Genomic DNA, 15,168 nt, shown 5'->3' with positions numbered 1-15,168 from the left:
CCGTCTAATCTCGAACTGATCGACCGAGCCGCCTCAGTCCTCTCTACTCTTTCGCGTTTTCCACCATGAAGTCGGCCAAGGCGCCCGCGACGGAGAACTCGTCGCACCGCCGGTCGCAGCCCGTCCGTCAGACTCGTACGAACCCTCCGCGAAGCATCGCGAACTTGGGTCGTTCTGGTGGTGCTGGCAGAGACTCAATCGGCGGTGCCGAGCAACCCATCGACATTTTCCCTGCGATTACACACTTTGCCGATGCCATTACTGCACTCCCAAAAGAACTCGTTCGGCATTTTACACTCCTCAAGGAGGTTGATGCCAAACTTTTCACCCCCGAAGATCAGCTCTTCCGACTTGTTGAAGCTGCCACCAACGCTCCTGTTTCTGAGGCACGTCCGAACAACGAGGCATCCAGCGCCAATGCTCCTGGTTCGGCGCCTATGAGTGCGCAGAATAGCTCAAGTGGTATTGCATTCAACAATAGCGTCCAGAGCGTACCTTCAGTCGATGAATCGAACAGGGATGCTGTTTTCGATCCATCCAATCTTCCTCGTCGTCACCTCTTTCGCCAGACCGCGCTCAAGATCCAAGAAATGCTTGTCTCGCTCGAAGAAAAGAACCACGTTATCTCGACAGCCAACGAAGCACTTCAAGCCCAGCTCACTCGGATTGAAGATGTCTGGCCTCACCTAGAAGGCGAATTCAGTGACGAGGCTAAATGGGGAAGCACCACACATTGGGCATATCCTGAAAATCGCTTCTCCAAGGCCTCTCATGTCGATCGAACACGGCGCGACGGTGCCGCAGCCATATCTGCAGCTGCGCAGGCCCTTGCTGACGAGGCAGCCGCTAGAAGCGATGCTCGCAAGCAAGCTGTACAAGCAAAGAAGAATTCGAGAAATCACAACAATAATCATAACCACTCTAATGCCCATAACCACGATTCGGAGGGAGACGACCATGACGGCAAGCACAAGCCTGAAGCTCCAAAGAAGACAGCCAAATCGCGGAAGACAGTGACAGCAACGGAAACAGCTAATGTCGGACTGGGCATTTCTACGGCTGCGACTAATAACGGCAACCCACCACAGAAGCGACGCAAAGTTGAAAAGACGACTAATGGTGCTGCGGCGACAACAGAGCGTGCAATGAGCTCGGTTTTTGGAAATGCTGCACCAAAGGCAAAGACAACAAGTCCTAGAGCAACTCCCGCACCCGAGGCACCTAAGAAGAGAAAAGCTCTCCCTTCAGGAAGCGGCCAGTCCAAGAAGAGGTACGTCCCAGAATCCGTAGGAGATGCTCTCAAGGCAGGTTCTAACATGGTGATCTGTAGCAGAAACGGCGTAACTGGTTTATCCAATTCGGTCAACTCGTCGCCCGTCATCACCGAGCTACCTGAGCCAAAGCTACCCCCTGTTCGCGCATCACCAGTACCGGTTCCTACTCCAAACCCGGCTCGGACTCGTTCGCGACAGAACTCAATACAGACTGTAAATACGGATAGCAACAAGGCAAGGCCGACATCATCGGCTTCTAATAAACCCAATGGTATTGCAGCTAGCACGCCAGCCGCTGGAGCTCCAGCAGCTAGTGCGCTTCGCAACGGTGCTGAACCCAAGACTCCAAAGGAGACGAGTGCACCGATCAAGACCGAAAATCCTAAGAAAGAAGTCGAGAAGACAGAAACTGCATCAGCGCCTCCGGTCCCTACTCCTACCACCACTGCCACCATCTCCACCACTACAACAGCCGCAACCACCACCGCTGTTACGACTGGCAGCAAGAAGGATACCAAAAAGCCGGAGGAGAATGATCGCAAGAGCGAATCGCTGCCACCAGTTCCACAGACATCCACAGTTACAACAAAGAGTGGACGCGCCAGTAAACCATCAACGCCAGCATTGGCAACGTTCCAAGAAGCAGTGCAGCCCCGAGCACGCTCATCGAGGAACAATGACGGGACTGGTACTGGAAAGAAAAATCAGAAGAAAGCTGCACCTACCATTCATGCAGCTGTTGCTGCTCAACTAGCCGAAGAAGATACGAACAGCAGCATGCAAGGCGACGAAGATGACGGTGATGTTGATGCAGATGAGCCAACATACTGTTACTGTAATGGGGTCTCCTACGGCGAGATGGTAGCTTGCGATGCTGTTGAGTGTCCTCGCGAATGGTTCCATCTGGAGTGCGTTGGACTGAAGGTCGCACCGACATCAACAGGTAAGTTGTTGCAAAAGAGGACTGAACTATCAGACGAACTAAACGCTAACTTGGTGTAGCGAAATGGTATTGCGAGGACTGCAAGGAACGCCTCAAAGCGGGAGGTAAAAAGGCCAATGGTCGATAAAGGTCAGGCGGCATTTGCATGACGCGAGTCACGGGCCAGTCACGATGGCCTCACTTTGAAATCGACGATTGGTTCTAAAACAAATTGCACTGCCCATGGACTGAATGGGCGAATGTATACGACAGACACATACGGCGTTTCCTTTGTTTCTTGGGATGGCGGTGGACGCGGTCATACAGTACCCGTTCTTTGTTTCTGGTGTTCTCAAATGGTTGAGGGAGGTTTTGTTGAACCGAGGGTTATGTTATCAAGTTCTCATCTGGAAGTGCAGATGCTGTATAGGGACTGGGACTATTCGTCCAGGTGTTATTCTCAATTCTATAGAAAGCGTTATGGTGTAGCAGGCGAAGATGCGAATATGGATGGAGAGCCAGGGGCAAAATGCGGGGGAGTTTGAGGGGTGTGTATTGCATTGCATTACGTACATTGGCCCCCGTCTGGGCGGAATGAATACACCGTTGGATTTGACCAATGGAAGCACTTGCTTGAAATGTGTTAGTGATGACCGGATGAGGAGAGGCGAAGAGAGGAGGGGAAAAGTCACGATGTTTGATCTGGAGCTGATGGTGGTTAGGTTGTGCTCAGTGCTGAGATTACAGCCACCTCAGCCAAGCTTGACACCAAGGTTCGAGGGTGGTCTAGCCGTGGTCACGAGGTTCACGATGCAGACCGCTAAGAGCAAAATGTTAGGTAATTGAATTCTGAGCCGCCAGAGTGCAAGGGGTAGCTTGAGGCATTGGCCAACGGCAGAGGGCGACAAGGGGGAGCTTCTTTTATTCTGGTGGTTGTGAGGCTTGCAAGTGTTTCTAGTCCGCGGTAGCGAAGCTAGGATCTGCAACTTGTTGAGGAGCAAGGAACTAGGCTATGTAAGGAAAGTAAGGGGAGAGAAGGGACGAGAAGAGAGAAGAGAAGGTGTTTAGGAAGTTTCGAGCTCAACAGTGTCACACGGAGATGGAGGTTCCGGGGGTTCGGAATTTGGAAGGGGGTTGGTTATTAGTTAGAGAGACAAGTGAGGCGTTGGAAGAGTGATGGAAAGTGAAAGTGACAGGCAGGCAGATCTAGTCCATGACGTTTAGGAAAATCCGGGGTAAATCTGTCCCCCTTAATGGCCGGTGTCTTTTTTTGTCTTCTCCCGTCTTCTCCCTTTTACCTTCGGTGATAGGCTCCGGGGGGGTGCGGCTGCGGGTACACGGCGCTTATAAGCTGTAAGTGTCCCGGCCGCGCTCCGAGTCCACTGGCGCGGAGAGGAGATCACGTTATTACACTGTCATGATGATATATTCGTAATCAAGCACAGATCTGGAAAGTCTTGACGATGGTACCGAAATCCGATCATGATTCCGAGGACCTGCAATGGTGATGCACAAACATGTTGCACAATAATGCTATTGTGAACCTCCTTTTCTGAATGATCGCGATCTCGGTTGGCATTCAACAGGTATTCAGGGGCCTCAGTCTGGAGTGCATGTTTGATGAGGCGGTGTCTTTCCCATGTCATCTGGAGAAACAGCCGATATAGCTTAATTACACGATGTTCTGGGGGCGAGCTGAGAAATCTCATCTAGGTCAGACACTATGAGGCACGTGCAACAGCTGAATCGCATGTTGCCAGGATGCTAGTCGTACTATGGCATATCATATGGTCAGTGTGATTCAGGAACGTGGTATGTTTCTTGGCTGTCTGTGCTTAGCATTTGGGGGTTGTTCAAGGCTGTTGACATTGAGATGAGGTTTCGGGAGGGAGGATACTACGATATTAGCGTAATTGGCCTCTGTTACCACTGACAATAGGACCCCGGCTGACATGCCTGGTCCCTCGGCGGCTGGAGTCGGTGTTCGTCTCCGTGGTCGGTCTCGGCCTGGCGTGTTTAAGCTCCAGTTGGCGTCGACTAGGGCCGGAGGAAACGGGGTGCCGGTAACGACGATGCCCACCGGAGAGGGTAATGTTTACTTGAAAAGAACCCTTCTAGAGGATTTGAAATCTGGGGACCGGCATCTTTGCCGGTTCTCGAAGGAAATGCCTCTCTTTTACGTATCATTAGCATTTTTAAATTCTCTCAAATTTGTCTTCTCTGGCGGGCTCTGTTTCTCGAGACAGTTAGAGCATGAGTGCAGCGTTGTACGATTGGGGGTGGTAATAAGCCGGCGGTGCAAAGCGGGTAAGGTATCTTGAGGCAAAGATACTTTTTTCCTACCGAGGAGCATGCAGCGCCTCAAACTCTGCTGTTTTGAGACTGTCCTTGTGACCTGAGTGGCCACTGTACGCTATAGTAATGTCTTTTTTTCTTCTTCGCGTAGGTGTCGTTCTTGGGGCTTCTAGCTTGGGGGGTCTAGAAGGAACGGATGCTTAGAAAAGGCCATTGCCGAATCGCGTTGCTGGACTCCCGACGTGGCCGACATTCTTTTGGGTCACGAGGATCTCGGCGAATCTGTCAATATGTGATTTATTAATTTCGAGATCTGGGGCTTTTTGATGCAATTCCTGTGAAACGAAGGCGGGGTTGTGTTGTTTCTATTACTCTACCCATACTCTACAGGTGCAGCCGTCCATCCGTTGACGAAGGATGTCATTATATTACGTTTTGCTACGTTGCGTTTGGTTCTTGTTGAACTGTAAGAATCCACTGGCTGGCTCAGCAAAAAGGTTGTCCCGCATAGAGGAGGAGTACGGTTAGGTGGAAGAGCCTTGTCCGCGGACTTTACAACTTGCAACATGGAAGACCATGTCACTTATACGAACTTGCACTATACAGCATATACGTCAAATGAATACATGAAGACGCAATGCAAGATTCTGGGGTAAGGACATGACTGTACTGTAGAAACATCTGATGGTCAGCAAGATGATGTGCAATTTGACGTGTTGTTGCCAAGACGAGATTTGACAAAATTAGCAGACGGACAAGCAAAAGCAGTTGGGGAGTTGATTTTTTCTGTTAGTCTTGGCTTCTCAGCGAGGTCGTTCTCATTACCAAATCTCGACTTGTTTCATCCAATCGAGTGGCACACCTCTTTTTTTTAGGCCGATCCGGCGTTAGCGGTTGCAGCGAAATTCTTTTCTTTGTTTGGACATTGGATTTCTGAGCGGCAACGGCTTTTGACATCTCATTACTCGCTAATAATTCATCATTGGGCGGTTCTTGATAGAATGGATGGATACTTGGTGAGCTGCGACATTCATCCTTGACTGACCGAGATTTCATGATGGATGGACACGGCATCAACTGTGACAGTCCAGGTAATGAATGACTGTGACAGACAAGCCATGGTGTCGTGTCGAATGCTCACCTGACGTCTCCAGACCCGAAAAGTCCATCCAGTCTTTGATTTCTATTACCCAATATTGTGCGATCCCGAGCTAAACAAATGCCCCGTGCATGAGTATGAGGTGCCAAACACCAACACCAACGTCCCTGGACTGGCCCCAGTGGCGCCGCTCCTTAGCTTCTTTTCTTACTTACTGTTGCTCATCGTTCGGGGTTCGCCTTGAATCTTGCCTTTCCTTTCCTTGCCCTGCTTGTCTCGTCTCGGTCTTGGGTCTTGGATCCCTTTCCCTGGCGTTTGGACCCTCCGGTCCCCGTCATGAGGTCTCCATTGAGGTCCCGTCCCTAGTTCCATTACCCATTCCTTGTCCTAGTCCTAGTCATAATAAATGGTCGTTGCACTAGACTAAACTTCATGGAGTTGCCTCGTGGAGTCGTTCGTTCGTTTATAACTATCCCCAAACCCCCCCGAGCCCTGATGCGCGAGTCGCTCTGTTTCTTCCTTTTTGATTCCAGACCATTTTGACGATAAGAAAGAATCCTCTGGCCTTTAGATGTTATCTCTTGGTCATATCCTCTCCGAATATCGCAAACCATTTCGTCATCGCTTCTCGCCGCCCTCTATCGGCCTAAGCTTAACAATACAGACAGCACCATATAACAAGAAGACTCCGGATCCGGTGGCTAATAGAACGCCACTGCTATTTCGTGAATATTCTTTTTATTCAAACCTGAGATTTTTGCCAACCGTTTGGTTGGCGATCTCATTCCTACCTAGCCTACCTACCTAGTCTATTCTCACCTGACCTTTCCGTCCTCTCTCGCTGAGGTCGGACATTGCATATCTTTATATCTTTAATTGAATGGCCCTCCCTCTTAGCCCCACGCACCACGCGGTGCCTCAGTTTGACCTTTCTGCTCTGCTCAAGGCCAAAATGTCACGCCCCGAATCTCCCAACAGCAACAGCGACAAGACTGCTCGATCGTCCTTCTCGTCTGTCCGAGAGAACGATGATGGCCTAGCCCAGACTTTCACCCGCTCGAAGATTTCCTCCTACACTCAAGGGCCGGAAGAGGTATTCGATGAATCACCCTCACCTTCCGTTGAGATTGCACAGCCGTCTTTTCAGGCTCCTCTGACGCAGCCTCACAGTCGGCTTCATGGCTTCTGGTTCCCCGCGGACAACTTTCGCGGATGGAAGCAGATCCCCATCAAGGGCAAATCCGCCAGCCGTAGCTGCGAGGATCTTCACAAGCTATCCATGACATGGAGCTCTCCAGCACCTCCCGCCGTCGCTGAGAAGGCTTCACCCAACAGCTACCAGACCGGAACCTCCCCTCTCGAGAGACTCCCCAGCGAAGTTTTGGGTACGTAAACGTGCGCGCATCGCATGCCAAAGAGTTCCTCAGCCATCAGCCATAAACCCTGCTGAACCCCGGTCCCAATTATATGACATACCTTGTACTAACTTGTCGATCACAGGTGCCATTATCGACCTTCTCGTCATCGAGATCCCTCCCAATGGCCTTACACCACGAAATGCCGACCTTATGGCTCTTCTCCTTACTTCGCGATCTATTCATGCTGCGACTCTCAACACACTCTACCGCCACATTACGATTCCTCACTCTCGTATCTTCCGAAAGTTCCTCGCAACCATCACTGAGTACCCCGCGCTCGCATCTATTGTGCGGCGACTCGACTTCAGCCACTTTAACCCCTCCACCATCTTCTCTACTGCAAGCGAGAGAGCCCAGACTCGAAACCTGACTTCCGAGACACTCTATAAATGTCTCGAGCTAACCCCATACCTGCAGGAGTTCCTGGCGCAAGAGTATATCGATGAGGATCTTGGACCTGATGTTATCAAGAAGCTCTTCTTCGAAATGCCCCGGCTCCAAGCCATCGACTTTTGCGGCTGCTCCTCTCCTTCTTTCAAGAATTCGTTCACTAGCCTCCTCCAGGCTCAGTGGCCCGATTCTTTGACTCTTACCCGTATTTCGTTCCATAAGTGCTTGAACTTGCCAGGCTCCGTCTTCGAGGCCATCCTACCCCGACTCGAACGAGCTACTCACCTCGATCTCGCTGGAACCAGAGTGACCGACAAGGCGTTGCAGAGCTTGCCTGAGACGGCAAGACTCACACACCTGAACTTGGCCAAGTGCCGAGAGTTGACCTCTGAAGTTGTTGTCAAGTTTGTCACAACTCATCCCGCGATCATCCAGACCATCACTGTCCTTAGCCTTGCTACTAATGCCAGCAGCCACCTCCTGCTGGGCAAGGCGGATGTTGATGCTATTCTTCCCCGACTGCCCCCTACCCTTCGATCGCTGAGTCTCAAGGGTAGCAGAATGGATCCTTCCCAGATTCCTCTTCTCACCCCTCTGGTCCAGCATCTGGAGGAGCTTGCCATCGGCCGAGGCCTCGATCTCCGTGACATCCACCAGCTCCTGTACCAAGCCCAGGAGTGGATTCCTCACAGTCTCCGATACCTCGATATCTCCGACCTGGACACTATCATCGGTAGTGCTAGCGCACTTCTTACCCCCGCCTCCGCCCCGCTGCAGGTTATCGAGCTCGAAGAGCGCGCATACGAGCGAGCGGCCAAGGCTAAGAAGAACCTTGAACGTGCAGGATGGACCCCCAAGGAGTTTGGCAGCCGTTACTGGCTAGTCCGCTTGAACACCGACGGAGCCTCTCTCGACAGCGGCGGCCGGTGGTGGAAGCTGGGCGCTGAGAGCTGGGGCATGAGGAAGATCCCGGTTGCGGAGGCCGACGTCGGAGGCATGTATGGCACGTTCATGTTCGGCCGAAGGCTGTAAAATGCCAATCTCCGACACCAGTTGCACGGATCTCTCTACTCTCATATCATTTTTTAATGGTGTTATGGTTTGATATTTATATGGGTAGATTTGGGTTGCATCTTGATTTGATATCCCGGCGCATAGCGGTCAAACTTAGCGATAAAAGCAAAGTCATTTTGATGGAAAAAAGCGTTCTGAAGCATGGATATGACGAAGGAAAAACGTGTAGATAATCAATAATGACTTTCATGAAATGATTAATCTTGATTGGTATAACTGTGAATGTGTATATATGACTTGTCTGAACAAATAATCTCTGTTGCTGCCTTTCTAGTGTGATGGATGGCTGTATCTGCTTGTAAGAAGTTATACTCAGGCCCCAGCCTATCAGAATTTAGACTATGCATGTTCAACCATTTCGAGACTATGCAATTTAATATGCGGAGGCTACCATCGATCTTATCTTTGGTCTAAGTACCTTAGGGGAGATAATATCGATACCGATAAACTATTCTTTACCTCAAATCAATCTCGCAGCTTTCCCGTGTGGCATAAAGCTTGATGTGGCGCCTGGACGACGGTGGCTGGAACAAGATCACGTGGCACCCAAACCGGAACAACCAGGCGCCGTGGCAAGAACAGCCTCCTGCGACGTAACCGCGCCAAAGCGTGCCTTGCTCCTTGAATAAGCTCCAACTCCAACGACATATACAGCTTTGGTGCTCGACGGCATCATGGCTCCCAAACCGGATACCCCGTTCCGCTCTGCGGACATGAGCATGGTACAGCTCTATGTCTCCAATGAAATCGGTCGCGAAGTTGTTACGGCCCTCGGCGAGCTTGGTCTCTGCCAATTCCGCGACGTAGGCAACCATCCATCAATTCTTGCATCAAGAACTGAGGCTAATCCACTGATGCATCATGCAGCTCAACGAGGATGTCAGCGCATTCCAACGCACTTTTACTCAGGAGATTCGACGACTCGACAATGTTGAGCGACAGCTGCGTACGTCATCCAAAGGGATCCACCAGAACACACGAATCTAACACATTGCAGGATACTTCTACGCTCAGATGGATAAGATCGGAATCCCGCTCCGAAAGCTGGACCTCGACGTCGAGCGACTTGCGTCACCCTCAACTTCCGAAATCGACGAGCTTGCCGAGCGAAGCCAGAAGTTGGAACAGCGAGTTTCTGCCCTGAATGAGAGCTACGAGACTTTGAAGAAGCGCGAGGGCGACTTGACCGAGTGGCGATGGGTTCTGCGTGAGGCCGGTAGCTTCTTCGACCGTGCTCACGGAAATGTCGAGGAGATCCGCGCTTCTACTGATAACGACGATGCTCCCCTTCTGTCTGACATTGAGCAAAACCAGGGTGGCCCCGATGCCGAGCGTTCTTTCTCCGGCATGAACATTGGCTTCGTCGCTGGTGTCATTGCTAGAGACAGAGTCGCCTCCTTCGAGCGTATCCTCTGGCGAACACTGCGCGGTAACCTCTACATGAACCAGTCTGAGATTCCCGAGCCCTTGATCGATCCTACCAACAACGAGGCCATCAACAAGAACGTCTTCGTTATTTTCGCTCACGGCAAGGAGATTCTCAACAAGATCCGTAAGATCTCCGAGTCCATGGGCGCTGATGTTTACAATGTCGACGAGAACAGTGATCTTCGACGTGACCAGATCCACGAGGTCAACAACCGCCTGGAGGATGTCCAGAACGTTCTACAAAACACCCAGGCCACTCTTCAGGCAGAGCTTAATCAGATCTCTCAGTCGCTGTCTGCCTGGATGGTTCTTGTCGCCAAGGAAAAGGCCGTGTATAACGCACTCAACAACTTCTCCTATGATAGCGCTCGGCGAACTCTCATTGCCGAAGCCTGGGTACCTACCAATGATCTTCCCCTGATCAGGACGACCCTTCAGGATGTTACTAACAGAGCTGGCCTCTCCGTCCCTTCTATTATCAATAAGATTCAGACCAACAAGACGCCGCCTACTTACCTTAAGACCAACAAGATCACCGAAGGTTTCCAGACCATCGTCAATGCTTATGGTACCGCCACGTACCAGGAGGTCAACCCGGCCATTCCTGTTTTTGTCACCTTCCCTTTCCTGTTCGCTGTCATGTTCGGTGATTTCGGCCATGCCATCATCATGCTTTCAGCTGCTCTCGCTATGATTTACTGGGAGAAGTCACTGAAGAAGGTCAGCTTCGAACTGTTTGCCATGATCTTCTACGGCCGATACATTGCCCTGGTTATGGCTGTTTTCTCTGTTTTTACCGGTCTCATCTACAATGATGTCTTTTCTATGTCCATGACTCTGTTTGAGAGTGCTTGGGAGTTTAAGAAGCCCGAGAACTATACCAACACTACAAGCATCGTTGCCACTCTAAGGGAAGATGGTCACCGTTACCCCTTCGGTTTGGATTATGCATGGCACGGAAGTGAGAATGACCTCCTCTTCAGCAACAGTTTGAAGATGAAGATGAGTATCCTCCTGGGCTGGGCACACATGACCTACTCGCTCTGCTTCTCTTACATCAATGCTCGCCACTTCAAGAAGCCCATTGACATCTGGGGTAACTTCATCCCTGGCATGATCTTCTTCCAGTCCATCTTTGGCTACCTTGTTATTTGCATTGTTTACAAATGGTCTGTTGATTGGCTGGGCACTGGCCGCCAACCTCCTGGACTGCTCAACATGCTTATTTACATGTTCCTCCAGCCTGGAACTATTCCTGAGGGCGAAGAGCTTTACGCTGGACAGTCTGTTGTCCAAGTCATTCTCTTGCTCTTGGCTTTCGTCCAAGTTCCCATCCTCCTCTTCCTCAAGCCTTTCTATCTTCGATGGGAGAACAGCCGTGCTCGCGCCAAGGGTTACCGTAGCATAGGTGAAACCTCTCGAGTTAGTGCTTTGGACGGCGATGATGAAGACGCCAATGGCCACGGCAACAGCTTCGACGAAGATGGCGAGGGAGTTGCTATGATCTCTCAGAACATTAGTGAGGAGCATGAGGAGTTCGAGTTTAGTGAGGTTATGATCCACCAGGTCATTCACACAATTGGTAAGTTTATCTCAATCCACAATGGCATTGCACTTTGTTAACAAATGGCTAGAATTCTGTCTGAACTGTGTCTCTCACACTGCCTCCTACCTCCGACTTTGGGCTTTGTCTCTCGCTCATCAACAGCTGAGTATTGTGCTTTGGTCTATGACCCTTGGCCCTGCCCTCAAAATGAGCGGCGTTGTCGGTGTCATCATGATTGTTGTTTGTTTTACTATGTGGTTCTTCTTGAGTAAGCATTGCCAATCCCTTCTATCTTGATTGTTCACTAACGCATCCCAGCCATTGCTATTCTCGTTTGTATGGAGGGTACCAGTGCCATGTTGCACTCCCTCCGTCTCGCTTGGGTCGAGTCGTTCTCCAAGTTCGCAGAGTTTGCGGGTTGGCCTTTTGCGCCTTTCTCGTTTAACACCCTGCTGGAAGAGTCGGAAGAGCTCAAGGATTACTTGGGTTAATTGGAAGGGTTCGCGTATAGGTTGCCTTTTTTTTTATAGCAGTAGACAGTGGTATTTTTATTGTATCATAGGTAGCATAGTGCAACATTAGAAACTCTGGGCTTTTGCCAAGTTTTCTGACTTAGAAGTCAAGCTGTCTGATAATCAGACAGAATGCCCACATAATTCCCAGCCCTTATAACAATAGAATCAAGCCTTGTTGTACATGTCCGTGAACGTTTCTAGAGCTAAATCCTTGTTATCCCCAAAGAGGTGCCGTCACCTCGACAGCTCTCTCCACCACTGCCCTCACCCTATCTGCAAAAACCTTATTGTTAGACTCAACCTCGAGGTCTTCCAACCAAACCGTGGCATTCATCCTATCCACCTTGATTGACACTCCTGGCACAGGAATACCAATCTTGTGCAGCCTGTCAATCTCCTTCTGTTGTCTCTCCTGGAGTTGTGTATCCTCACCATCCTCCTCTGTCTTCATGGCATCATCGGCCTCGTCCTTCTTGATCTTCTCTTCGGTGTCCTCCACGGCTGGTAGTTTGGGGATCGTGACTGGGGCAACATTGTCTTGACCGAACTGAGCTTCGAGGAACCAAAGAAGACGCTCAAGGCGCTCCTCTGGGGAAGCAGAGTGGTGAGGGTTCACATCGGGTAGCTCGTGCGAGTGTGAGTGCTTAGCGGAGGAGCGCTTGACAGCAGCAGGAGAACTCTCCACGGAGAAGAGAACAGCCATGACGGAGTCGGCGATGCCGTCGTTGAGCATATTGCCCTCCCACTCAAGCTCAACCTCACCGTTTGTGCGGTATCGGACTGAGACACATCCCATGACGAGGTAAGCTGCAACGAGGCTAGCAACCTCTTCATCAGCATCCTCCTGCTTCATTTTCTCGCCATCCGTGATCATATGATCGCCATGTCCATTGCTTTGACCATTCTTTCCACGGCGCATCTCGGGGAGTTCTTCGATGTTGCCAAACGTGCCCTCGAGGGCCCACTTGACGAGGTCGACACCTGCAGCACTGAGGGTCAGACGCTGCTTGCAGGTGATGGTGGTTGTGTTTAGGCCTGCGTACTCGCGGAGATCCTCGGGCGCCATGAGAGAAAGCTTGAAGTCGTTCTGGACGAGCACGCCAGTAACGAGAGGAGGTGCAGCACTTTGATCAGGATGAATGCTCTGAGGAGGCTGGATCGACGCAAGTTTTCCAACAACCTTGGCAGTCTTGTCGGCTTTGAAGGGGATACGAAGCTCTTCACAGTTGCGGGGTGAGTAGACTTTGACCTTTGCAGTTTTGTTTGCGTTGAGGGAGAGGAGTTTGGATTTGAGACGCATCATGTTGTGCTGTTCGCCATGAACAAGAATCTATCACAAACGTCAGCATACTGTTTGGTGATGAAGGAGAAGGAGGTAGACGTACAACGACAGGAGCTGCAACTTCTTCGATAAATTCACGGTTCTCAACGCCATCGACGTGAGCCGCGAAAGAGTATTCCTGGACACTACACCTTCGAGGAATGAGGACTTTCTCGCCATCTCCTCCGGGCATTCGACGAGCGCCCGCCATACTACGAGACATAACTGCCTGGATCTGATCAGGTTCTTGCATGATCTGCTTAGCCATTGTGCCTTCGACACTGTAACCCGTGATGATCACACCATTCTTCTCGCTGGGCGCCCAACGTTCTAGTAGCTCACGACTGACACCATTCTGAAGCATACCAGGACTGGCAAGCATAACACAACCGCCAACATCGTCGAACCTGTCCAAGTTCTTGAGAGAGCGGATGTACTTAAAGTCCCACGGTCCACCCTTACCAGCTCCATCGCCAGACGCCTCTGCCTCGGCCATTCGCTCACGGAACAAGCGTTTGATATTGTCGTTCATGGCACCAACGTAGGTCTGGTAGATGAGCATACACTTCCTGGCAAGGTTGCTGGCATAGTAGATGGGGTACTTCTGGAAGTCAGCATGCTTGCCCCAGTACTCGTCGAGAATCAAGAGTAGCTCCTGAGCTCGTCCGAGGGCAAAGACTGGCATGAGGACACGGCCGCCTCGGTTGAGGATACTTGTGATGGACTTCATAAGGGCCTGTTCTCTCTCGAGGCGAGGGACATGAGAAGCAATGCCGTAGGTGGATTCGGTGATAAGAACGTCAATCTTGACGCCCTTAGGAACCTCTGCTGAGACCAAATGTCGATCTTGTTCGCGAGAGTAGTCACCTGTGAAGAAGATGTTGAGGCCAGCAATCTCGATAAGGAACATGGCAGCACCAAGAACATGGCCGGCAGGGTAAGGGGTGATTCTGATGGAGGAGATAGTATGAGTTGTGTGGTAGTCGATGGCCTCGATCTGAGGAAATGTGTTTAGATGGTCTTGCTCAGTATACACTGGCTGTGTAGTAGGATTGGATGAAGTATTGCCCACTCGAACACTGTCCTGAATAAGCCACTTGTAGATGGCCTTTGTGGGATGGGTCATAAAGACACGACCCCTGAAGTTCGTCTTTGCGAGAACATATGGTAACGATGCTGCATGGTCGATGTGAAAACTATGGCTGATTAGCTGGAATCCTCTGATGGCATCTGGCTATCTAGAGATGATATTGGCGACTGGCGATTCAGGACAGGACGGCATCACAAGGACGAACAGCAAGGGCGTAAGGTAAGGGAAACGGGCAAACTGTATTGTATTGATCTGGCATACAAGAAAGCAAAGTCGTGGATGTCGTCATTACGCGAGCACGATACAGGCCGCGATAGCGCAACGCAATACGAGGCGGTTCTGTACCATCCGTTCTATCACATCACATAATATCAAAACACAAAGTCGTCCCTCGCCCTGTCCAGCCTATGTACGTCGTTGCGGGAGTGGAAAGAAGGGGTCGCTTACTGGCTGATGAGAAGCACGTCGACAGTGCTAAGATCGAAATCGTCGTAGAAGGGCAGTGCAGCGAGTCCATCGTATGCGGGATGTTGGCCGGCATCAAGCTGATAAAGGGCATTAGACAAGTATGCGGATAGACTTATCGACCTATTCTTACCATGACCGTCTTTCCCTTGTATTGAATAATATGACATGACCTTCCCACTTCGTTTCCTCCTCCCAGGCAAAGAAACATAAGTTCATCTGAAGGATCTACTGGCTCTTCCGCCGCAGCCGCGTTCATGGCAGAAGCCTTTCGTTTGGATGCCATTGTTGTAGATCCGCCGAGCTATGGTCCAGCTCACATTCGACGTCG

At 50.8% G+C, this 15,168-nt stretch overlaps 4 protein-coding genes across 4 annotated transcripts; 3 read left to right on the top strand and 1 right to left on the bottom strand.

Moving 5' to 3' along the window:
* Positions 1 to 65: 65 nt before the first annotated feature.
* FOBCDRAFT_123991 (uncharacterized protein) lies at positions 66 to 2,344 on the top strand (the record flags this gene model as incomplete). Its single annotated transcript, XM_031181428.2, has 2 exons — positions 66 to 2,217; positions 2,277 to 2,344. 2 exons carry the CDS (start codon positions 66 to 68, stop codon positions 2,342 to 2,344), a joined length of 2,220 nt encoding a protein of 739 aa, XP_031042196.2.
* A 4,198-nt stretch (positions 2,345 to 6,542) lies between these two features.
* FOBCDRAFT_194755 (uncharacterized protein) lies at positions 6,543 to 8,430 on the top strand (the record flags this gene model as incomplete). The annotated part of the gene is made up of 2 exons (XM_031181424.3): positions 6,543 to 6,975; positions 7,091 to 8,430. The coding sequence occupies 2 exons, from the start codon at positions 6,543 to 6,545 to the stop codon at positions 8,428 to 8,430; spliced, it is 1,773 nt and encodes a 590-aa protein (XP_031042192.3).
* A 648-nt stretch (positions 8,431 to 9,078) lies between these two features.
* Positions 9,079 to 12,056, top strand: FOBCDRAFT_2722 (V-type ATPase, V0 complex, 116kDa subunit family). Its single transcript, XM_031181423.3, has 5 exons — positions 9,079 to 9,275; positions 9,340 to 9,418; positions 9,470 to 11,482; positions 11,535 to 11,714; positions 11,765 to 12,056. Exons 1-5 carry the CDS (start codon positions 9,147 to 9,149, stop codon positions 11,935 to 11,937), a joined length of 2,574 nt encoding a protein of 857 aa, XP_031042191.2. The 5' UTR covers positions 9,079 to 9,146; the 3' UTR covers positions 11,938 to 12,056.
* Positions 12,057 to 12,175: 119 nt separating this feature from the next.
* FOBCDRAFT_194753 (beta-lactamase-like protein) lies at positions 12,176 to 15,123 on the bottom strand (the record flags this gene model as incomplete). Its single annotated transcript, XM_059608799.1, has 5 exons — positions 12,176 to 13,291; positions 13,347 to 14,478; positions 14,634 to 14,711; positions 14,820 to 14,917; positions 14,971 to 15,123. The coding sequence occupies 5 exons, from the start codon at positions 15,121 to 15,123 to the stop codon at positions 12,176 to 12,178; spliced, it is 2,577 nt and encodes an 858-aa protein (XP_059463808.1).
* Positions 15,124 to 15,168: the final 45 nt, after the last annotated feature.

This window comes from Fusarium oxysporum, chromosome I (assembly GCF_013085055.1).
Source record: "Fusarium oxysporum Fo47 chromosome I, complete sequence".
In the NCBI taxonomy this organism is placed as follows: Eukaryota; Fungi; Ascomycota; class Sordariomycetes; order Hypocreales; family Nectriaceae; genus Fusarium; species Fusarium oxysporum.
This window is presented reverse-complemented; position numbering and strand designations above follow the sequence as displayed.

Bases quoted from the DNA above. Each gene is read 5' to 3' on its own strand.
- FOBCDRAFT_2722 (XM_031181423.3), top strand. From the start codon at position 9,147: ATGGCTCCCAAACCGGATACCCCGTTCCGCTCTGCGGACATGAGCATG. The intron at 9,419-9,469 runs GTACGTCATCCA...AACACATTGCAG, and splicing joins CAATGTTGAGCGACAGCTGC to GATACTTCTACGCTCAGATG. The intron at 11,715-11,764 runs GTAAGCATTGCC...AACGCATCCCAG, and splicing joins TACTATGTGGTTCTTCTTGA to CCATTGCTATTCTCGTTTGT.